The following is a 25992-nucleotide window of genomic DNA, read 5'->3' as shown; positions in this document are numbered from 1 at the left end:
TACTGCATGGCATCAAGTCCTTTTGTGGTATTGTATTTGAGTGCATTTTACCTTTACTGGTGCCATCAGGCCCTCTCAACACTGTACACTCGTCTATGCTGCCAAAGGGCTCAAACAGCCTTCTGACGTCCTCATCGCTTTGCTGCTTTCCCAGCATGCCCACAAACAACTTTCTGTCCTCTGAGAGGCCAAAGATGTGTGGAGGAAAGGGGGAAAAAAAGATATGAATTCAACTTGATATCCCCAAAGCTGGAGACATCACATCTCTGTTAAAGACTAAAGGCTGCCCCCCCCCCCCCCCCCCCCCCCCAAAAAAAAAAATCCCAAAGCAAAACAGAACTATTTCTTTATGGAAACTACCAATTTTGTCCACCAGGGTGCAGTATTGACTCCAGCGACTGTTACAAAGAAAGTGGAGTGAAAAGAGTGTGATCTGAATGTGAATGTATGCGTGCAAACAGTACAAAAATCAACTTGCCAAGCACCCCACAGACTACTTTTCATCTCTATCTGATCCATCTTAACACCTTCTATCTGTCAAGCAAGGACATTTGTACACTATGAGGAAATTTTGGACAGTCTGCAAAACGTCAAAGGTTTACTGCAGACTTGATTTTACAGTGCTGGCTAGAACGGTTTAGGGTTTTTTGGCAAAAATTATGATGCTTAAGTTTACAGTAAGGGGTGAGGGAATGCATTATGGTCAATGAGAGGCACGTGTGTTTGTGCGTGTGTGTTAGGATGTTAAAGCCTGTTACTCACCGCCTCTGCCCTCGCTGTCAGCAGGTTTCACCTGGATTGGCCGATTCATCTGAGGGACAAACAAGGAGGAAGGCAGATGGTCAACATAAACAAGTTTCTACGGGACATATTTGTTTTCTAAGACTGACTTAACATACAGTAAATTCTCTCATTACATTTTAGCTAACATATTTTGCTTTCTTTATTCATTTATGCTACTGTTACTTAATATTTACACTTATGTGCATAATCAAGGTCTGATTTTGGTGGACTTTTGAGATCCAGAAAAGCATCAAGTGAAATGAGAAATTAGAGGACAATACTAATATTATTGTAATAGTAAATATATCAGACTGTAGCTGATATTTTTCCCATTATGCAGCTCACGTAACATTTTGTGCGTCTTTTTTAAGTAGCTGATAAATCAAGGTTAGCAGGTAACAGGTGTGTCTGAACTCTGCCCAAGGCTGGCTGATCCCTTTCTGTGTCAAATATGCACAGTCTTACTACCTTTGATTTATCACTCTCTCTCTCTCTCTCTCTCTCTCTCTCACACACACACACACACACACACACACGAGTACTGAGGAGGATTGAGAAGTGACGAGATTAAGAATGCAGGCCAGCTGATCAGGATTACTGAAGAACTACGGATTAGATGAGGGACAAGAGGAGGTTGAGATACGGAGAAGAGGCGGGGGAGGCAGGGGAAAGGGAGAGAGAGAGAGAGAGATATTTTATAATGGGGTGAAATGACAAGTGTGTAATGGGACCAGGCGCTTTCAGCTAAAAATAAAAGGATGTTGAACGAGAGACAGCAATAGAGAGGCCTGGGGGACCCTGACTGACTTCGACCGACTGAAAGGGCAGGTGGAAGGCCAAGAGGAACCTGGGGAATGAATGGAAAAGGCTGGAAAAAGAAGTAGTACATGAAGAGCGAGACAGAGAGACTGAGTGTAGGAGGATGAAAGCAGAGCTGCCCCTAAGAGGATGATTCAAAAAGAATAGAAAGAGAAATAGGGGATGATGGGAGGAGCCGGGCGTGATTCAGTCGTGACTTGCTCTATCTTTAAAAAATGTCACGACTACACAGATCCACTGCCATGAATGCTAATGCCCGCATGCAAACACATTCTCAATGTCTCTCTTATTCATACGCTATTTAGAAAAACCAATACACATATAGAAGCACACACAGGCACGAAAACATACTAAACACACACAGTGCTTAGTCATAGCACTAAGGCAATGAGGCACAGTGTTAATGCCAAGGGAATGGGCTGGGGGAGGAGGAAGAGGAGGAGGAGGAGGGCTGCAGAATGATGGCGGTGAAAAGAGGGAAGCAAGAAGAGAAGGAGGGGGATGGATCCAGAGGAGGTATGGAAGGAAAGGATGAGGGCAAAGCAGTAAAGATGTAGAATACTATTCTAGTTTTCATAATAACTTCTAAAAGTTTTAAATAAATAATGTTATAGATAGGGCTCAGATTTAAAGAAATCACGTACTAATTAATGCCTCACTGCCAGTCAAAATGTGATATTTCCTTTAAAATATGTACTTTACATCTATGAGGAGTTACCAAAAGATGGGGATAAAAACGCTGGAAGAGAAAGGGATGGGAAGGGACAGAGAGAAGGAGGATGAGGGCTGCAGAATGAGTGTGATGGAAAAGAGGGGAACAAGAAGAGAAAAAAGGAGGATGGATCGAGAGGAGTGATGGAGGGAGGAGACAAGGGTAAAGGAGATATGTGGCAGGGAGATGACATCAAAATTTGCAGCAAACCAAAGCACGCTTATGAGGTGCAGTTTTACAGTTTGCAAAAAAGAATCAAAATTACTTCCATTTTTCATTTTAAGCAAAAAAAAGAAAAGAAAAAATAGAACAAATAAATCAGGACTTCTAAAAGTTTTAAATAAATATTGTTATAGATAGGGCTCAGGGTTAAAGAAATCATCTACTAATTAATGTCTCACTGCCAGTGAAAATATGATTTTTAGCTCAATAATATGTACTTTACAGCTATAGGGAGTTATTGAAAGATCAGGGTAAAAAGAGAGGAAGAGAAAAGAGATGGGAAGGGGCAGAGAGGAGGATGGAAGAAAGTGAGGAAGGGGAGAGAAAGAATGGAGAGAGGTCCCAGTGGGGTGTTAAGGCAATGTAATGAAGCTGGTAATTGAGGAGAGGGCAGAGCAGAGAGAGACTGATCCATACATTTGATTAATCAGCTCTTAGCTGTCACCACAAAGCTATTGATCTAAGGCACGGCCATCACATACGCACACGCACACACGCACACACACACACACACACACACACACACACACACACACACACACACACACACACACACACACACACACACACACACACACACATATGCAAGAGGTTTGCAGAGGAAGGAATGATATATACTTTTAACCCCACACCTTTATCGACTTGAGCTGTCAGCATCAACATAAACTTACGGAAAATACACACACACTTCACCCTGACCATTTTCCCTAACCTTGAGGCCTACCGTCCGTCCATCCAACCATCCATCCATCCATCCATCCCTACTCATGGTATTTTTGCTGTCCATCTATACTACCATCCATCTTGAGGTACAAACTCATTGATTAGCTCCGTCTTGTCTATTGATTTCGGATTGTGTTGTAGAGCAGGCCGATTGTAGCAGGATCTACGTCCACTGACCCTTTCCCTATCCCTCTAGCCATCCATCACGTCTTCCATTTGTTCTTTCATTAGGCCTATTCAACCTCACCCTTGAAACAGACAGAACAGAAACACCTCCTGATTTCAAACTAAGGCCACAGCTTATCAAAGCATTTGTGCAAGTGTGTGCGTGTGTCTCTAGGTGTGTGAATGTGTTGTGTGTGTGTGTGGGTAGGTGTGTGAGCGTGTGTGAACTTTAATGGAACCATATAATATGAATCCCACATGATGTATTGAGAAAGATGAGAGGAAGAATCAGAAGAGATGAGGAAAATCAGCAGGTGAGAGGTGCTCTCGGTTGCTACAAATACAACACAATGGCATCGGAAAATTGGCATAGCAACCAGATCGTTGTCATGGCAATCGTATGACGGCACACTGGGTAGGTAAACAAGGACGCTGGTTGCCAAGGGCGACTCCTGTGCTCTTTGAGTAAACAAAGAATTTGTGCTGGAGGAGGATTTGCTGGCTTTAAATCACACATTTTTTTGGGTTGTGAAATAATAAGAGAAAAACGAGCATTTATCATAAGGTCACACCATAAAAATATTGTGAACCCCTCAGAATCAGCAGATTTCTTTGTAAAATAACTTCACCATATTTAATGAAGCCCTGCACGAAAATTTTCTGAGTTACAGAAAATTTTAGTGTACACAGGGGTGGGTCGAAATTTGGTGGTAAATAAGGAGGTAGCCATATAAAATTTTCAGGGCTGAAAATCACATTTAAGCTCTTTTAAAAACAGCAATCAAATCAATTTTAAACCCACTCAAAGTTTTAGATTTGGATTAGAATGTTTTTTTCTATAACCACCTTTGTACAATCAGTATCACAGGATATGTCACAAAAGCAAAATTGCACCCATTTAATCTCTCCCACCACCACCACCAGTATCCTGGATGTTTAATCTTTTCACATGGGTCATATCACTATGTGGGCTATGTGGCTGGTCAAAACAAACTGTACCACTGTAAAGGTCTCCTGTTTACCTACATTTTGATACCAGGTTAATCTTTTTGTTGTGACGTCTGCTTTCCTGACTTTAACCTCCCTCTAACACGTCCTCTTATTGTAACATAAGAGAGCGAAATGAGCACTGAATATGAGTAAATATATATGAAAAATTGGCTGAGAATAATGGAGAGAGATATAGGCAATCTTAAGAAGTAAGGGTGAGGGACTGAATCTATATTGTAGTAATTAAAATTCCCTTGAGCCTGAGTGAAAAATGCAAAAATAGTATAGCCCCTGCTAGTCACTCACACTGTATTTCTGTCTCTCCTTTATTCCAACACTCATGAACAGCCACACGCTCCTTTCGAGTCGAATTATCCTCTAATTACTCACGTTCCAATTAGGGCTTAATTAACAGTAACCATCTGCAAACACGCACAAGGAGCTGGCTTCATACTGGAGCGTGGTTTGATCCGTCCTGCTGCATACTAAGAAGCACTCCCTGAGAGGCAGAGTTTCTGTATCTCGGAGGAAAGTGAATTCATATGTGAGGCCACGCATGAGGGCGAGATATGTGATATATGATGGTGTGTGTGTGTGTGGGGTGGGGTGGGGGTGGGGGTGGGGTGCCCTTCCCCCCCCCACCACCACCACCACCACATACACACACACACACACACACACACAGGCGCGGGCATGCATGACCATATACCGCGTGCAAACACAGCTCCATTTGCATGCTGTGGTGACAACACGCATGCACGCACGCACGAAAACACACACACACACACACACACACACACACACACACACACACACACACACACAAACACACACACACACACACACACACACACACACACACACACACACACACACACACAGTATCCACTACACTTTTCCCCCTTCTCAGAGCACCCGCCCTTTGGCACACACCGAAACAAACACATACTACACACATACTGTTAATCTTACTCCCTGCAGTAATGCAGAGAGGATTGTGCCAGGATTAGGGGATATTAAATCCTTGGATTATCCAATCAAATCGTATTCTCCCCCCTCCCCCACCTACACAAAATCAGTGGAATAAACCATTGCGCCATGTTATGAGGGAAGGGGGTAGTGTGTGCATGTAAATGTGTGAGCACACACACTATTTGGAACATGGATTAAACAACAGCGCTGAATCAATGTTATCGTTTTGTGCTTTTGACCCTTTTTTGCCATTAAATCACAAGAAGAATGAAATGTTATCACAAACAGTAATATAAAACTGATTACAGAGTACAGCATCACAACATTCAATCGTGAGCGGGCACATGTGTGTGAGTCTGTGTGTGTTTGTACACCCTTCCCCCTTCAGTCTCCCTCCGGAGCACTCCATCCACACAATTTCAGATGTCTATTTTCCAGAGTGCACAAGAAAGGAAAACTTTTTTTACCCCTTCTCCACGATCTAGCATTATTTCTCTCCCTCTTGCCTATCGTCAATTCTCCCCAACTCTCGGCTCCATAATCCCTCCATACCCTGCCTGATGACGTGGCCGTCACAGCATTTTTATCTCTTTCTATTTCTTCTTTCTTTCCATTACTGTCTCACTTAACTTTTTCTTCCTTTTTGTGAACTCATCCTCATTATCGGTGCACCAAAACTAAGCTAAGCAGCAGTACTGTTCACTGTATATCTGTACATCTTGAAACCATTATTTTAGAATAAACTGCATGAATATTTTATATGACTCTGGATTTATTCTGAACTCAACTTTACATGCTGATTAATTTGAGGGACTCCAGCATGTCCACAATGTAAGTCTGATAAAATTAAATCACTCTAAATTAATTGAAAACAAGGCAAACAATTGTATGGATGGTACTGTGTACCATCTAGAATCTAAGCTAGAATGCAAATTTTGAATTTTCCTAACACTTTCAAAATGAAGACAAATCAATAATTAAATGAGTGGAAATAACTGTGTAGTGATTTTGTTAAAAGATTATTTGCTTCAGTTTGGTTTTTTTTTTAAAATCCCTGGTTCCAGTGTCTAGTGGCCTAATGTTTAAGATCTCTCTCTCTCCTATCTTATTCCCTGCCTACCTTTACAGTGTACTCTAATTTATCCATTACCCCAAAAAAAAAAAAAACCACTAGAAAATATGTATTTATAGAAAAATATGCAAAATAAACAAAGTGATAATGGATAATTTCAGTACAGCATTTGCAGCAATTACTGTCTTCTTCTTTCCAGTGATGCTCGTCTTTCATCTTTTGTTCACAGCGGCACACTTTTTCCTCTAAAACACCAAAGTCACTCTCCAACAGGCTGCGGCAGGTTTAGCTCAGCTAAAGCCAAGATGAAAGGGAAAGATTACCAAGAGTAGTGAAACCAATTCAGCCGTTTGGAAACACTGGTTTCAAGAAGTCCGGCAAGAAGCGACAAATACAAAGCTGGTTTCTCCTAAAAACCCAACAAATGTGCATAATATAGGCAACTTTAATCTAGATAGTGGCCAAAAAACTCTGACATAATTCATTTGAAGTTCAGGAGAAGAACCACACCCCCGAACACTTTCCTTGCTGTCGTACATCTATAAATGTTCCACATTCCCCACCCTCCGTCCTCCTCTCAAAGATATCAGAGGGATCAGCCAGGCCTGCAAGCTGCTGCCGATCCTCACTGAGGCCTTCCCTGGCCTAGCTCATAGCTTCTAATTAATCAGTTATCTTCATTCTTCGTCTTCTTCATCACCTCCCTCCATGCGGGCCTGGACCAAACTGGTGTGGAGTTACTGTGATCTGCACATTTGAGTTTTGCAAGGATTTACGCCGGATGCCCTTCCTGAGACAACTCACCTCATTTTTCCAGGCTTGGGAACGGCACAAAGAGTAGACTGGCTTGTGGCCCCTTTTTTTCATTCACATTTAGGGTTGTGGTCCTTGCTAATTAATTGGGATTATAATTTTTGTCATAATCAAGCAGCCCTAATTTTAACTCATATCTAAAGACAGAGAGATACTCCATGTTAATCAATATTACTGGGAATATTTAGTCTAAAAATACACTATCAGTAATTTATCTTCAGTCAGAATTTTTCCTACATATTTAAAATTTTGGCCCTGCCAAAGACATTTTGGCCTTCCACCAAAGGAAAATCATCAGGATTGTGATAAAGATATTATTCATTGTAAATTATAAAAAAAAAAATTAAACTGTTATTCAACAGTAAAAGATGGCCAAAAATACAAGGAAAACAAATAGACCTCTGCTAAGTAAGGTAAGACAGACTCTTTGCTTTCACTACATGTGACCAGTAGTGGTTACATGTGTAGTCACCCCAGGGTGTCACATTTAGGATATTGTAAATGCGACACCCTGGCTCGCACCCCTCGGTCACAGCTGGATGAAGATACTGAAACGTGAGCGACAGAGACAGTGAGTGTTGAGGTGGAGCAGCCCAGCAGCACAGCTCCACCCCACCTCGTCTCTCTATCACACCACGTTAGGCTTTGCATCCCTCAGGTTACCTAGCAACCTGGCATCTCAGCTCAGCTCCGTTGCCTGGTAACGGGGGCCTGCAACCACAATGCAAGCTCCTGAGCGGCCCATCCCCCTGCTCTCATCCCTCCTCTTTCTGTCTCTCCCTCATTCTCTTCTTCACACCTGAGAAGTCCGCCCTCCTTCTTCTCCACTCAATACTCTGTGTAGCAGTTAACCCTTGATCAGCTGGAGATTGGATTAGCAACATATTCTTTTTCTTTTTCCTTCTCTTTTTCTCTTTATCACGCTTCATAGTAATGGCAGCAAACCATCCATAAAGCAGAACTAACTACCCTGTTGATCCCTATAATATTATGCTGTTTTTGTCAAACCCCAATGAGAACATTCTACATGCAGCAGTGGAGCACTCACTGAAATTTGATCCTCTGGATTTAGTCCAACATAATCCAACAGCACTATAGCAGATAACTGCTAGACCTATGCACTTGGACCTTCTTTCTATTTTAGGGAGTGTAAGTCCTTTGAGAAATGTACTGTTGCGTTAAAAAGGCTGCTCAAAACCATACAAATTCATAATAGCAAAAATCTCATATTCACCAAGATTACATTCAACACAGAGCCAGCGACACGTTTTTGAATGCTCAGATAGTTACAGCATGAGGCAGGATCCCAGAAAATGAAAGCAAGAAAAACATGCAAATGACTTGTGTGTTCTAACAGAACTCAAAACACCACACTGACTTCATGATTTAGCTTTTTGTTGCATGTCACAAGAATAAAATAGAATAAAATAGATGTATGAAACTGGTTTTTTTTCCATCTTTATTTTAAACTACTTCTATTTCATGAGAAACAATTCAGTCATACTTAAAAATTTAAAAGGTATACTGTGTTAGCCTTTTCTTACTTTAACTGTATAAATCTGGTGGTTTACACATGCCTTATTCTAACCAGAAAGTAATTTCCTTACTCTGTTCTATAAAGTCCAGGAAAACAACTTCAAGTGACCAAGTGGAGTTAAGTGGAGCTTATGACCACAGCTGTATATTTATTTGCACTGCTATGGTATATATATATTTTTTTATTGCTAAAAATCTTGCTACAATAAATCTCAATAATTCACAATCTTCTACTAAAACCTTTCACATCTGTTTTACAGGAAAAAGGAAAGTTGTGTGGGACCATTTATAACCCCATAATTATTTTTTTTCTAAACATTACAGTCTGATTTTATTATGATTTGTTGGTAATTACTCCATAATTATACATCTCATTTTGAGAGTAAGAAATTTCATGTATTTCAGTATTTTAAGTGTTTCTGCACAAAATATTTTAAATATTACACATATATTACATTATCTAGAAACAAGATGTTTGTTAAGATCTAGTTTTAAAGAGAAGCATGGAAGTAATAAAGCACAAAAAACCAACACTGGAATTTGTTGTTGATCAAACTATCTTTATTATTATTTTGTGTTAAAATACTGGCATAGTGTAAGACACATTTTATTTAAAGATACTTTAAGTTTTAAAATGTATTTTTACTTTTCTTAAAAGAGGTAACTGATAAGGACTGTCTAAAAAATTGAATTTTGTTGGTACAGAAAGCTGGATTGAGATTATAAACATGAATTTAAAAAGTATATCTGTATAAAATATAATGATATAATAAATGATCCGACTCAGTCATTGTTTCAGGGTTAAATAGAGAAAGGATGTCATTTTGATTAAAACATGTTGAGAGAATTTAACCCTGAAGTTTACATTTCAAGCCAATCCAAATCTATATTATAAAATGCAAAATGTGATAAAACTTATATAATTTATATAGATTTCATTCATTAGCAAAACAGCTCTTATGCTCTGACTTTTTTTCACATATTGAGTAGTAGGTAAATCGGCACTCAACAGGATCACTTTTCATAAAAGCCATAAAAATGTTTGATAAAAGGTCATTTTTTAATTTCATCACTGGGACATTTTTGGGAAAAAAAATGTTTTTTTTTAGCTTTGAGAATAAAAAAAAAAATTAAAACTGTGTTAGTTTTTATGTGTAAGGTTTTGCATGGCCTTCCCTCTCCTTCTATAAATGAATTTATTAAACAAAGAACTCACTGTGAGGTGCCTCCGGGCAAACCACATTTGGACAAACTGTGCTATCAGTAAAGAAAAGTAAATGTTGGAATAGCTTACCTATTGTAACAAAGGAACACTCTACATATCCCACAAAGGCTTACAGCAAACCAGAGCTGTGATCATATTTAATTTAGCATGATTTATTGCTTGTATTTGTCTTTTGTTTCTTTGTGCTTTGTTGTTAATCTGTGTGTTACTTGTATAGTGTGTAGTTCCATGTAACCTGTCCAGGGACTGTAGATGTAAATTTGCAGTTTTACTAAAATGTGGCTTCTTTACATTTATATTTTTTATTGATGTCCATTAATATGCAATGTTTATTTTTGTTTTTTTTATTCACATTTTGACTTTATTGTTGTTCTTGTGATGATTTTCAGTTTTTGTTCACAACTTTCCATCACAGAGAGAAGGAAAGGCACAGCCTGCAGCCAGTGGCAGGTGACGGAGTAATATTTAACCAACAGGTAGTGGCTGCTTTATATTAATAAAGTAAGTAATTTAAGCATTATTTTGAGGGTTTTCTCACATAGACACATTTTTGGATTCCCTAAAGAGATTTTAGCCAGTGCCAAAGTAAAATCACCAGCATGGTAATAAAATATATTTTTTAAACCAGTTTTGTTAGTTGGAATTGAATCTATACAGGCATTACAGACATTTTTGCTTATCAAATTGTCAGAAATAACAGAAAAAAGGCATAGACTTCTGTCAAATAAGGCACAACATAATTTACTAACAGCACAAATCAGTGTGTAAATCAAACGTTTCATTCACAAATCAGTGATTTATCAATATTTTCATACCTGAATTTGTATGTACTTTATGAACAAATTTAGAAATACCTCTGACCATGTGTATGAAAAAATGATGAAGGCCTGGCTGTCTTAGGAAATTTAAACTCTTTAAAATGAACACTACTACTAACAGTAACATTATTATTATCATTATTATTATTTGCTGGTGCACACATTTCATAAATCTGAAGGTCATTTTGTGTACACGCTTTTTTGTGCCGTGTAAAAATGTTTCGATACAAATGTTAGTAAATGTGGGCCATTGCCTTTACCATATCATGCTTACATGCTTGAATCACCCTCCCCAAAGACACACAGTGAGCCAGGATAAAGCCTGATTTCTGGTATTCAACATCAACCAGTCAGCCATAGTCCCTGTTAATTAAACTTGTCTAAATCTGCATGAACTAAAAGCAAAAGCTGAAGCTCAGTTTCCTCTGTTCTCCTGTAAGAACCAACAGGGATATACAGGGATTGCAGTCCTGTTCTCATTGTCTTTTGTTTTTTGAACACAGCATTATTAAGTATGGTGATCTACACCTGTGTAATTTGGTCATATAAAGCTCCAGCACTGCCCCTGTGGTCAGAGGAAAAAGGCCATTATTCAGACACGAGGTTGAAGTGTGGCTTGAGAGGGGACCTCGGAGTGGAGGTCATACCCCAGGTGCAACTAAAGTCCTGTCATCCCCCTGCCCGCCTAATCACATACACACATATTCAGACACACACCAGCGGCCCCCTCTGACAGATGTCTCTGTTTAAATTGACAGAAGTGCGCCCTGACTCCCTCCCACTCCTCCACCACCCAGAAAAAGCCCTTTCTTCCACACACCACCCGCCTGCCCCTTCCTCCACGCTCATTATGGGAAACTTTTGTCTTGTTTCCTCCTTCTCTCTAACCCAAACTCCTCTACTCCTCCCCTGTCTCACCCTTCCCCCCTCCCCGTCTATACACCCCTATTCATGCCAAACCTCTTCACGGCCCTCCTCCACTCCGCTTAACCTCCCCTTTCATTCACACATTCATTCACCCCCCTGGCACGATCCGGCTCTATACGTCCACCTCAGTACAGACACATAAATATTACATGCTGAGCCAACATGTCTGGATTGCATGCTGTAGGTTTGTGAAAGACAGAGTTTCACATGGACATGGGCAAAATAAAAGATGCCAACTCATGCCAAAGCATGGCATGGCAATCTATGAAAAACTGAGTGTTCATAAGAGTAGAGTAATTTATGTAAAACAAGGGGGTTGCTATATACTCTGGAACTAGACATCACAGATGAAAGCCCTATGCAAGTGCAAATGCTGAGATTTGCTAAGATCACTGCATTTAGGGTGATTTTTGGTATGTTCTGCTTTCTGGCAATTGTTCTCTTAAAATGTATTAAAAAGTTCAAAAGGGAAAGATAATTCTATTGTAAGCTTACAATTCAATTCAATTCAATTCAATCAACAATAAACAGTCAAATGTATTTCCAGTTTCTATCTGCATTGATGTGTAACTTTTATCTTATTTATCCAGGGTTTGTAAAAAAAAAAAAAAAATAGGTGCACATCAAATGGCCTTCACCAAAAAAGAAAATCTTTTTTTTTTAAGTGGAGGTAATTTACTTAAGTATACATATATTTTTTCTATCAGTTGGCCAGAAAAGCACAAATGTGCACCTTTCTTTATATATTAAGTTAACACAAACTCATTGCCTTGACAGATCATGCTTGCTTGCATAGTCACCTTAAAGGCCCACTGTCAGCCAGGGAAACATAAATATGAAGATTTTAGATTCAATATGCAAGGTTTGATTTCCAAATTCATCAAGCATGCAGCTTACAATAAGTCGATGTGTGAACCGAAGATATAAATGGCCACAACAAAGCCGTCTGTGCTTGTGCAAGTTTTGAAGCAAACTTTAAATTACAGCTCAGCAGTTCTTTTCATTCACTGAATGTGGACACAAGGCTGTGCAAAAGCTGCCTGGATTTACAAAACAGATGGTGGGTGATACGCACTCAACTTTAGTGCTACTTTAGAGTTCAGCATCTGAGAACACATGCCCTGGTAATCATCCATCCACACAAACATTACTTTACAAACTGGCCAACATATAAAGGTACCCCTGTGTTTATTTGGTTCAGGTAATACTCACTAAAATCTGCTTATACATGTTATACACATATGTTATGGGGCACTCACAATGACAGTGAATGAGGTAAGGCAAAGATAACATGATACTCAAACTAAGCAGGTGTTTATACTCAGCGACAGAAATTTGGACCATAACATTTTGAAAAATAAGTCCAAATGGAGTTTGTTTCAAAGCTCCACATCACAGCTCTTACTGGTAATGAAGCATATGTTGACATATGCATAAGCAGCCTGTTAAGGATGGACTCTATAGCCCTGTGCCACTAATTTTCATTAGCACATCCTAAAATTTGAATATGTATTGCTTTTGGTTGTGTAGCTTTATTTTAAGGTTTATTTCTTTTTTTATTATGACATTAAAGTCATTTTACTATAGTCTATGTAGTATAGAAATAACATAAAAATGAGCCACTGTAAGCCTATCTGTAGGCTTATAAGCAAAAATAATACTATTAATAACAATACTGTGACATACCAGAATCCTAAAAACTACCACACATATTTTTATACTACCCAGCACTAGCTTAGGGTTAAGGTAAGTCTCTAGGAAATTAATGTAAGTCAGTGTAATGTCCTCTGAAGTCATGTATAAACAACAGTGTGTACTGGTTTGTGAGTGCACGTGTGTGTGTGTGTGTGTGTGTGTGTGTGTGTGTGTGTGTGTGTGTGTGTGTGTGTTAAGCCTTAAAGAGGCAGGCACTCTCCAGGGTCAGGTTTTTATGAGGCTATGATTAGATTCTGCCTCATTTTTGTGGTGAAATATGAGGCAGGCACTTTTTCTCTCCCTATGTTTCATGCAAAAATGTACAACCCCCCCCCCCCCCCCCCCCCCCCCCCCCCCCCACACACACACACACACACACACACACACACACACACACACACACGCACTCACAGAGCAAAGACTTTTGTTTTAAACAAACAAGCCAAATCCCCTTTGGTCTTAGCTGTACACATCCCCTCACAAACACCCTTCTGCTCTGCATATCCCCTCTGCATCACTCTCTCTAGCTCCTCCTCTTTCTGTCTCTTCTTGTACACACACACACACACACACACACACACACACACACACACACACACACACACACACACACACAATTTTACACCTGTCCCTCTACTCCCTTCCCATCCCACACACAGTGTGGATAAAAATAGAGAAACAGCATGAGGGAGGGGGGAAGCGATACACATCACAAACCCCATCAGGAGGGGAGAGATAGTGGGAGAGGAGGAAGAGACAGAGAGGAAATATAGAGAGAAAGAGGGAGAGAGGGATTTGGGGTCTGTTCTAAATTGAAAGTGCAGCAGTAAGCAGTGAAGGGGAATAGTAAACAGTGCTGCTGACCACATAAATATGCTAAATTAGCCTACAAAGTCGCCCTAGTGGATAATTGCTCATCATAGCTTTGCCCCACAGGGAGGCTGTCTGCCAAGCATCTTAGATTCCACATGGAAACACACACAGGACATACACAACATGCACATATCCTAAGTGGATCTGATAAACATCAACTAAAAGTAGTAGATGATGGACACCTGAAAAGATAGCATCCATCTTCCCAGGCTCATAAGACTACTGACATACAGTACCAGTTAAAAGTTTGGACACATTGGGTAAGTGTGTCCAAACTTTTGACTGGTACTGTACTTAAAGGGAAAAGCGGTTATTTATGGTGATATCTGCAGTGTTGTTTCTGTTTCTTGGGCTGACTTTAAAGAATGAAGTGACATTAATTGTAAAGAAGAAGCTGCTGTTACTACACCCTCTAAACCAGCTGTGTCCAAGCTAGTCAATATTATACACACCCAGGATGCAAATAAATTCAGTCTTCCTGCTTTTGATCCAGACCCTGAAACTACTTTATTTAAATTTCTACAGCCAAAAAGCTGAACCCTGTGAAATGTCATCAGCTGACTCTGACATACTATACAAACTATTTCTCCACAACATAGGGTTAGGGTTGCGGGTCATAACCAGAAAGTACTTAGACCTCACAGAGTGAGTAAAATGCACAACAGCTCCTGACACATTTCCAAGATCCAGCATTAACCCTGAAACTGGTGCATCATGCTCATCTATTCACATTAGTTCTCTGTTGTTCTGTTTTCTAGTCCATGCAGCGGCTGCAAACTGGTTGTTAGCAGGAGAGCTAACGTAGAATGGAGGAAGCTAACAGCAAAGGGTCAAGAGTTTGGAGGGATTTCACGCTGCTACACTAACAGAATTTCTTTGTGTATGAAAAAGTGTTTTATTTCGTTGCTAAGTTTGGTCTAGCGAGTCAACACGTCTGTAACGCTCAGACATTAAGTTCAGTCAGAAACATTATATTAAGCAGAAGCTAGCAGGAATATAAAAGACAGCAGCATGAAGTAGTCTACAGAGACTAGTGCAAATAAATTCATCTTTTATTTTTCCATTGTCTCTATCTTGATCCTGTTGTCTCATATTATTTCATTAAATATAATTCAGTACATTTATATTCTTAGATGTGTTTATTTTATTAGGAAAGCAATGTTTAAATGTAGCCCGATGTTGTCTTATAAATAAAGGAACGATTCCCAGTCCCTTCCTCGCAGTGAGGATTACAGCTTATTAATTTAAGGCTGGTATCAGATCAGTACTCTTTATCAGAAGAAACCCAAAGCTAAGGTAACTGTGTCATATCGGAAATGAAAAAAGCCAGAGCAGTGCGTCAATTACAATTACAGTCAGACCAAATTTATTTAATCAATACCACCACTACAAGCTTTTATATTTTTTATAATAAATGCATCAAGCCTCTGCTGTATCTGTTATTGTTAAGTACTTGTTTTGTAATGCTTCTTCTGCCTTTATAATAATTCATTAGACATCGGTGTGTCATGGGAAGTACAATGTGTGTATGCATGTGTAGGTGTAGGTGTGTGAGCCTGGATTTGGCTCTAATCAAAAAACAGGGAGCAGAGTACTGCCTGGAGAGCAGTGAAGCATGACAACACACACCTGGTAAGCTGCTTATCACACTTTAATTTCACCTACATTGAGATCTGCGGATGTCGGTGTGACCAAACAGATATGTGTGTGTGTGTGAGAGAGAGTGTGTGTACAAGTGGGTAGATGTATGTGTGTGTACAAACAGTTGTGTTTGAAGTAGCACAAAGATGAAGGGAGTGATAAACACAAAGAGAAGAGCGCGTGCAGATTAAATGGAGAGAGAGATATCGACAGCATAGAACAAAAGCAGCAGATAAGAGGAGAGATATGGGAGGAAATACAGCAGCAGTAGGGCTGCAGAGAGATAGAGCGATAGATGGCGAGCAGAGGGAGATACGAGGTTATAATCTAACCAGGCTGGGAGGGAAGTGTGGCCTGATGAACAGCGACCGAGGGAGGGAGGGATGCGTGGGGGGATTAGGACGAAACAGGGATAGTTTTGTATCAGTGATTTTTCTAAATTTGCTGTTTGCAAACGCACAAGTGTGCCTATGTGTATAAGAGGGTCTTTTACCAGTCTATTAAAACATTTGTGCTAATTATTACTGAGCCGTGTATCTGTTAGTGTTGCCAATGGATGGTAAATGATGAGAGCTCTCGGAAATGACAGAGTATTAACGCCAAATTAGGATTATGCCTTTTAAGCCATGGTTTCTGTTTTCAGAAGTACAAACTTTTTAACTTATAGACAAAACTGTGGGAAAAAAAAGCTTAAGATATGAGAAAAAAATCAGAGAACAAATCAATATGTCAAACTAATTATACTGTGGAAATAGATGTTGCCACTGCATCAAATGCAATGTGCTAAATTACAGTGGTCCAAACACTCTTTGGGGATGTCATGTCCTTCTAATGGTTATCCTGGATTTGTTCACTGGAGGCTGAGCCTTGACCTCTGACCTCGGACTCATGCTATCACCCGAGTGCTACAATCTCTCTGAAATAACAAGACCCACACCAACCAAAAGCGTATTTCTGTCCCTAGAATAGCAGATCATCAAAGCTTTAAATTTAAATAAATAGATGAAATGTATGTATGTTTAGATAATATGATCACTGAGGGTTTGCCTTGCTATTGTGTGTATTCTGTTGAGCTATTCTATTTTATTTAAGCTATGTTGTTATAGGTTTTGTGTAGTGTTTTGGCTGCCGTGATACAATAATTTCCCAGCTGTTGGTATGAATAAAATATTATTTTTCCTATCAAAATAATTAAAAATGACTGCCAGAATGAGATGCATCCTTCCCTTTAATGAAATATCTACAAAGCAAGACCAAAAATACATGGGTGTGGGTAGGCTTTTACATCATTGCATATTTACATTACTCACATTTGGGAATAATGAGGAAACCCCTGCATGCACATGTGAATATAATGTATGACGGATAAAAATAAGCTCTTTGATATGGATGTATCCCAGAGGGAAATTTTGCACCACCTCTAATACACCAAAACATCTGCATGCTACAGTGGGACTTTGCTAGTGGTTCCACTGTTAAATTTCTGCTACTGTGACAAATATCATGTACTATCTCTCTCCCCCTCCCTCTCACTCTCTTCATGTCATGCTCCCTCTTTGCTTTTCATTCCCTCTGTGTCCAAATTAAACACAAGGCGCAGGACACTCTGATAAGGCCATCTGTTTATATCTCCCTCTCTCAATCTCTCTGTACTTTTTTTCTTATTCAATCTGACAGTCTGTTGCCCCTTGCTGAATCTATAGAGCATACCTCTATGCATTTCTCTCCTTCTTCTCATTTCTCTACTGGCTGATCGGAGCATTAAATCCCATCAGTGAGTGGCAGACAGGAGCAGTAACACTCTGTAGCATTGGACTTGTCATCGAACATTTAATTGCTTGGCTGTGGCTGTAAAAGCAACAAATCTGAGTGTACGATGCTACAGTTCAATTAAAGTTGCATGAGGTGCCTGACATTCCTCCGCTGCCTGCAGTTTAGAGTGATCCCAAGATTCAAGACACGCACACACACACACACACACATGCACCTCAGCCCTCTTGCCTCACAGTGAGCTCAGAATCTGACTATGAAAATGAGTTTGTGATAAACTCATCACGAAGCTTAACAAATAGAGCTGGCAAAGAAGAAAGGGGGAGATGAGGGGTGTGTGTGAAACGGTCAAAGGGGTCAACTAATCAAGAGGAGGGGAAATGAGACAAGGGGTGGAGGAACTGTGAGGGGGAGGGCGGACAAGGGAGATGGTGAGAGAGAGAGAAGGAGGAGGACTTAGAAGGGTTACCATTAATGACTGTGAAATGAGAATCCGAGGAGGAAGCGCTAGTGTGCAGTGAGAGAAAAAAATGAGTAAAAGACAGCAGGGAGGGAAAAGGAGGGATGAGAGAGGGATACCATGAAATGAAAGGGTTCAGGCTAGTGTAATATTCGACTGCTGCAGAGAAACTGGAAGACGTGAGGAGGAGGAGTTGAACACAGGACAGAGGGGATTTTGGGGGGGAGGGGGGGGGGTTGAAATTGAATGAGAGGGAAAGCATATGGCAGGTCTGGGGAAATAAAAGGAGGAATACAGAAGAGATGAAAAAGCATTTCTTAGGGAGAGAAAAGAATGGGACAAAGGGAGGATGTGTGAAAGAGAGTGAAAAATCTTCTTAAGTCATTTCTAAATCCTGTCAAAGAAGTCAATATAGGCAAGGGAAAGGCAGGAAGGAGAAGGAAGACATGCACGACAGTTTGTGAAACAGTCACATCTATTAACTTGTGTTTCTGTACATGAATTTTTCAGCTTTTTCGTGTTCCTGTACACAAATTTCCCATCCTTACATTAATGGCCCTGAGCATGATTTTTGTTCTGTTGTTCTCATACGTACTGATTTGTGCTCGTGTACACAAAATTTTAATATTTTTCACTTTTAAAAGTTTAAAAAAAAAAAAGTAAAAAAAATTCATATTTGGACACTAGAGGGGTTAGTGGTGGTAGAAATGAATGATTCCATCAGTCACATCGGAGACATTGTTCGAGTCCTACATGTGACAGATTTTTAAACATTTTCTTATTTTTTAAGATTTTATTAATTTCAAATATGTTATTATTTGTCATTAAAAACAACCTGGTTAGGTTTAGGCATTTAAACTGTGACGTGGCAACCAGAGACCATAGAAAGGCAATGAAATTCAGCAACTTCAAGAAACAATGGAAGCTGTGAAATGGGTGAATCCCAAATTTTCAACTTCAAGGACATTGACTGAAGTGATAACCATTAAAGCAAAACATACCACTAACATATGCCAGAGTGGTAAATACATTAGAGGGTTACCTCGGCAAGTGAAGGTTGAAATATCCTTCGCGACTAGCCATCGGTTACAAAGCTATGCAAGACAAAGAGAATTGCTTCCTGTGTGGATGACCCTTTTATGTTTGGGCATTTAAACTATGGGCTTAGGTTTAGAAAACATCATGGTTTGGGGGTTGACCAATGTTTGCCACTTCCTTTAAAGCTCCATCTTCTTGGTTTCCTCACAAAACATACTTAGCAGTGAAAAACATTAGTTTAAAGTTGTGCTGGCTGTCACAAAAAACCCAAAAAAACCAAAAACATTCACATCCATGAACATGAACTTTTGCTTTTACTGTTTCACATTTTGCCATGACACCAGGTCAACAAACAGGGTGCAGTGGTTAGTGGAAATGATAGCTGAGCTAAACCTTAGCTGTGTTATGTAGAGGCATCTAAGCTAAGAAATATCCATCAAAATATGGACTTAAATGGGGAAATTTCATTTGGTTTATCCTTTTGAATTGTTATCAAATATTAGCTGTAGTGACCATACTAGTGTGTCATAGTCCCGGGTATTTATTAAATATTATTGAATTCTGATTCTTGTTTTGATTTCTTTTTTGAGTCAGGTTATTGATTCCTCTTGTGTTTTTAGTTTATTGTTTCTCCATTTTGTCTCTCTCCGTTAATGACTCTTCCCCCTGTGTTTCCCTGTCTCTGTCTTTGTGTCTCTCTTTTGTCTCAGTTTTTTAGTCTTATTTGTCTTTTGATTATCACTTTACTTTGAAGTTAGTTTTGTGCCTTGTTCTAGTCTTATTTTCTGTTCTTTTCCCTCCACTGTGATCACCTGCCCTGCCCCAAACTGACTTCACCTGTTGACTGTTTTCACCTGTGTCTCTTTGTGTACTCAGTCTTGTCTTCTTCTGCTTGTTTGCATGTTCTCCTGATTGATTCACAGACTCTTTGTGCTTATTTTTTTGGATTTCTGTGTCACTTCCCTTTCTGGCCTTTTTATGTCAGCCAAACTAAAGACTTGACTTTTGCTACTTCCCTCTACTTCAGCGTCTCCACTTTGGTCCTCATTCCAACCTCAAATGACATCCAGAGTGATTAACGGGGCTGCTGATGGAAATATTTGTGAGTGCTTTGAATAAAGGCAAGTGTTGATGACAAACTGTGTCAGCCCCTCATTTACTGCTATTCATGAACCAATTCACTGAGCTCAGACATGCTAAAATTCTTGCAAGTGCTTCATTCTGAAGACTTCTGGCTCAAATTAGAATAAGTTACTGAACTAGAAAGCAAGACACACCAAATGCAGAAAAAGTAATGTTTTTCATTAAGAGGCCTACAGTATATCAGCTCAAGAATGCCACACCCTTGTTTCAGCACCAGTCGTCCTCAGGGGAGTGGTGCCTCTGATTGTTGCATGCTGACTCTTTAGTAAATCTTTGCAGCTAATGAGTATCCTCCCCTGCAAATGTTTCCTCTGTGTGTCCAGAATATTTATCACAATTTAACTGGAAATTTGCAGCAATTATCTTCTTGTATGTCAGGCGTATAGACGATTTCCCCTTTGCGCTTAGAGATGTCAAAGAGGAATGTAGAGAAACTAAGAACGAATTAAAGGACAAAGGGCAGCGCACAAGAAAAAGGAGGCACAGCAGACAGCAGAAAGGTGATTATGAAAAAAGCTCAGACTTCTTAGCAGTCCCTAATTGGATTACTGTCACTATAGTGTGTTTGTATAGGTGACTGTGAATGTGCGAGTGCACAGACCTTCTCTGGTTGAAAAAAAAGCATGCATGACTGCAATATGTATGTAGAGATTTTGTGCTTGTGTGTATCACAACACTTCCCTTCCCCCAATGCCTTTTTCTCATGCTCTCTTTCCACAATTTTTTCACATAGATTTTATCAACACTAACTCGGGAACAAGGTGCATAACGTGAAATTCTGATCACAAGCAAGGTGTTTATAACAGAGAATTAGAGAGAGAACAGCTCAGGGATGGTAGAAGTACACTTACTATTCTGTTATAAATGGTGGAAATTAGAAGTTGGATAAAACTGGGAAAATGTCACTTCGCTTAAGCATTAAGCACTGTGTGCAAGTTGCAAAATGCTCCAAAACACATACTGTAAAATCCGGTTTTTAACTGCAGTGGAAACCAGGTCAGAGAGGAAAAAAAGAGAGAGAGGGAGTGACAGAGAGGTAGAGCCTATGAGACAGACACTGCTCCCGCACAGTCTCCCATCCATAATGAACAGCGTCCTACCCCAGCCCCGGTGTAAGCGCACAATCCCTCACTAGAGAGACCGGAGGGAGTCTGGGATGAGACAAAGGGGAATGGCCACATTAATTACACACACTCTCTAGGCGGGAGCTATCACCGGAGGCTAACGCAGGGACCGACAGAGAGATGGAGCGACAGAGAACGATAGAGAAATGGAAATGATAATGTTTACGGAGTACCCTATGTGTTTCCAGTGAGAGGGAGTGTTTGTCCTTAGCAGCAAGACGCCTGCCGGCTGCTGAGTTATGTCAGGGTTACTAATGGGAGCTGAACCTCCAATCAGACAGACGCACACTGATGCAAGGCCACTTGAATGTCTATGTGTGTGTGTGTGTGTTTGGACAAGGTGGATGACAGCGTCTCTGTGTTCACTGCAATATGAATGTACATGGAAGCATGTGTGTATTGTTATATAAGTGTTAAGTATGATTTATCTGGGGATGTATGTGTGTGTTTATGTCTGTTGATGTGCACTTACCCCCGGTAGTGTTTTCTGCTCATGAAGGGCGCTCTGGGCTTTCAGCGCAGACTCTCTCGCACAGTACGTCAGAAACGCACATCCTGTCAGACAGAAAGAGGCAGAGAAAGAGAAAGAGAGAGGGAGAGAGTAATAGTAGAAAAGGTCAGGGAACGGCTCTATTTGTCATCCTCTATCTCTGTCTTTGTCAGCCGGGTCTCACAACAAAATGTGAAATAGTCACAAAAAAAAGTAATGTATTTGTTCATGTTCACGGACACAAATTGTCATGGTTTTTCGAGACAATCAGCACAACTTTGAAAGTAATGTTTTTTAATAGGAAGGAGATTTCATGTCTGCAGCACATGTGCTGTTCAGAGTCTTGACCGGGGATGTGTCACCTGGCAAGCAAGAAAACAGAGCTTTATGATGCACTTTATTAACCAAACCTTGATCTTTTTCTAAACCTACCCAAGTCATTTTTAATGGCAATTAATAATGGATGACACAAATGAAATGTCAATATCTGTCTTTTTTGACTCAAACTGTGGTCTCTGGTGTAAGTGATGAAATGATTCGCTTTGACACCAACCCCTTCAGTCTCTGAATGTGGACTTTTTTCACTTTAAAAGTGTAAAATATTAATTTAATGTACATGAACATGAATCAGTACATATGAGGCATACAGATTAAAAAAATGTGTGCAAGGACATAAAAAAAATGAAACATTCGTGTCCAGAAGCATGAATCAATAGATTAGAGGTTATGACTATTTCACCACTGCCTTGAGACTGTGTTGTTATTTTGCACCCCAACAAACACACACACACCATCATATACACACAGTCATTATCCATTTAAATCACTTAAATTTTGCCCTTTTCTGATACCTTCCCTGATTACTTGTCATCATCTATTCTAGATAAATGTGTGTGAAGATTAAAAATATAGATAAATAATCATGCACTGTACAGTAACTATGCTCCCTAATGATGTTACTCTAGAGCAGAAGAGGACACTCCACGGCACGGCACATTTCAGTACGGCACGGCACGAGTCAGCACACATGACAGCACCACAGACGTGTGCGCGGAACTAACAAGGCCTTACAGGCTTGCCACTGTCAGGTTCCTGCCCTATACCAACCACTATGCATGCCTCACGATCACTCCAAATACACTCCCTCTGTTTTCCTACGTGCTGTACCTGTGCCTGTGTGTGTGAGGGAGGGGTGGGTAGTAGAGCTGGCTGCCCAGAGCTGTTTACTACACCTGTCACCAGCACTAAGACAACAAGATTAGCAGCAGGTTAGCATCCTGGTGACATCTCAGACAGGCTCATGTAGATTCAGATTAGAGAAATGAAGTTAACATTCACAGAGTGTGCATCTCGAAACTTGATGGTGCCATGCGAAAGTAACAAAAAAATACAAAGAATGAAGACACACACCTGGCATGGCACTCAGATCAGTATACAGACCACACATACATACACACATGCATCTTATGGTCCATCTCATTGCTTTTAAGAGGGGCTTACTGTGGCTGTGGGGATTCTCAAAACAACAGATTCTTTCCCTTGTGTCACCCGGGCTTACAGGCCCATTACACTGATTGGAGCATACAGTCTAATCTGGCTCATAACACAAAGGACCCCAGGTCAGTGTGCGTGTGTATGTGCACGTGTATAGTAGAAAGTTATTTTTTCATCACCAAAATCTACCAACAGATGCTTATTTCTACTATATAAACCTTTTCATTACATTTTTTCCCCCGTGGAACACAAGCGTCACAAATCTGAGTAAATTTTTAAATACAGTAGGCACCGACTGTTTTATGAAGCACGCGTCTGCAAAACAGTGTTTTTGCTCTCAGTGTATGTGCAGTAACTGACTTTGCTTGCTCGTCTTCAGGTTCTCATGCCTCAGTGTTAACACGCGATGAAGACATGAAGGCGCTGTGACAGTTTCCATGGATACATGTGACATACCCAAAGAAAATTTTTCACCCATCTATCTGCCTCAGTGATGCACATCTATCTAGCACTGAGGTGTATTTTTAACTGTGCATTATGAAGGCAAATCCTACCTTTGTGCATGCCAGTGTATTTGTCCTTAATCACAGTTAGCTCATAGATCTTGCCAAACTGCTCAAAGATAGGCTTGAGGTCCTTCTCCTCCAGATTACGGGGAATCTGCCCCACAAACAACTTGATGGCATCAGCCTCCTTCATCGGGACAAAGTGGAGAGGACGACTGGGTACTGCAGGGCTCAGGGGCAAACAGATCGGGAGCAGCTATCCCTGGAGAGGAGCAACTGATGCTGGAGGAGTCTTTGGGTCATAGCCAGAAAGGTGGAGAGGAAAAGAAAACAATTGACAAAACTCTATTATCATCCTTAGAATATTTATTTAATGTAATATATAATAATCAGTATTTTTTATAGTATTTATTATAGTAATATTTGTAGGATACTTGGTTATTTTTATTCTATACAACATTAATTACATGTATTATAGAATTAGCAAATTTGCAATTGTATTGTTAAAAGATGATAAATTCTTAATCAAATATCTGTTTGAATATATTAAACTATAAAATATATGCATCCATTACGTTAAAAGAAAAGAAAGTACAGATTATTTGTGTATTTATTGCCCACGCTGATGACAAAGGGCTCCAGTTGCTTCTGGTAAAACAATTATGCAAATGTTAATTAGCCAATCAAAAAACAATAATGGCACTTTTCCCTCCAATTAAATATATATGAAAAGGAAATATGTGTGCACATGCGTTACCTTTCCGTGGATAAACGGCGTTCGGGACCCCCTACACATAGAAAAAGGAGAGGAAACAGTGTGATTGGGGGTAAAACATTGCAATAGAGCGGTTTCTTTGTTTAGCCAGCTGTAGGTTACAGCATACACACGGATGTCATGGGGCTCCCTTGCTCTTTGTCCGATACCCCCCCCCCCCCCCCCCCCCCTCAATGTACACACACACACACACACACACACACACACGCACACGCACATACATATATATATATACAGTCACGCCATAACAAAACAACACATGGAAATATACAGGCTACACACATTAAAGCTCTTACCGTTTGTACTTTCCACTCGTGCAGTGTTTCCTATGCAGATCAAAAATTAAAGAGGGATGCGCTCTGTCGGGTTGTTGTCCTCACCGCGCTCTGTCTCCGTCCGGTCCGCCTTCCTCCCCTCTCTGGATGCTCTCCGCTCTTTGTGCCTGCCGTGCTCTCTCTCCGTGTGTGTGTGTGTGTCCTCCTCCTCTTTTCTCGGTGTACCGATACTATAGGCTCGACTTGTGTTTTTACAAAAAACAAAACAAAAAACCCCGGTGTTCCCGGTCTTCGGGTGTGGAAGTGACGGAGGAGAAGTCCTGGTGGCAGGTGAGCCCGAACGCCACCGCTTTTGGCACTTGGTCCCCACCTTTAAAAATCCAGAGTTGACGGAGCTGGCCGGTTATCACTTTCACTACTCTTGAGTCCTGCTATATTAATAAAGTGATAACGGGTAAAGCAGCTTCTTAAATTTGGCTAGCTTATTATAGCTGCTTAAAGTTGATTGCTCACTCGTAACGGCCTCTTTCAGCCTTGTCGTTATTGTTCTAACCGTTAATGGGGGCTGCTCTTACTAACTATTTTCTATTTCTTGTAGCTACTGGCCCGTCCAACGGTTGTATGGCTTTTAACGTCCTACCGGTGTCTCTCTACTTTCTATCTCCCCCTCCCCCTCCTATCGCCAAAGCGGTTGCTAGCCTGTGACGTCAGCCGCAGGGACCATCAATAACAGTACTCTCCGACACACACGAAAAGTCAAAATAGAAATCCTCATTAAACGCTTCAATTATCTGTTAAAGCTTTACTCATAAACTTTTGGATGTGGCGTCGGTATTTATAACGAAAAGTAAATTTTTTAGAGGCATTTAAAGTATTTTTTTTTTAGCCCCATCTTATCTTTGCGGGTGACTACTTTAAAGAGGATGCCTAG

At 40.2% G+C, this 25992-nt stretch overlaps 1 protein-coding gene across 2 annotated transcripts in view; it reads right to left on the bottom strand.

Moving 5' to 3' along the window:
• Positions 1-25733, bottom strand: part of celf3b (cugbp, Elav-like family member 3b) — a 33462-nt gene extending 7729 nt beyond the window's left edge. The window contains exons 1-6 of one of the 2 annotated variants that reach the window (XM_030749309.1): positions 25083-25733; positions 24769-24799; positions 24060-24303; positions 21994-22076; positions 763-811; positions 52-180 (exon numbers count right to left, since the gene is read on the bottom strand). In XM_030749309.1, the coding sequence (XP_030605169.1) occupies positions 52-180; positions 763-811; positions 21994-22076; positions 24060-24204 (406 nt within the window). In that variant the 5' untranslated portion in view covers positions 24205-24303; positions 24769-24799; positions 25083-25733. The remainder of the gene's footprint in view (positions 1-51; positions 181-762; positions 812-21993; positions 22077-24059; positions 24304-24768; positions 24800-25082) is intronic. The other variant, XM_030749308.1, reaches the window with a different exon arrangement.
• Between the last annotated feature and the right edge of the window lie 259 nt (positions 25734-25992).

This window comes from Archocentrus centrarchus, chromosome 16, assembly GCF_007364275.1.
Source record: "Archocentrus centrarchus isolate MPI-CPG fArcCen1 chromosome 16, fArcCen1, whole genome shotgun sequence".
NCBI classification, from domain to species: domain Eukaryota; kingdom Metazoa; phylum Chordata; class Actinopteri; order Cichliformes; family Cichlidae; genus Archocentrus; species Archocentrus centrarchus.
The sequence above is the reverse complement of the archived record's forward strand: the minus strand, read 5'-3'. Positions and strand labels throughout refer to the sequence as shown.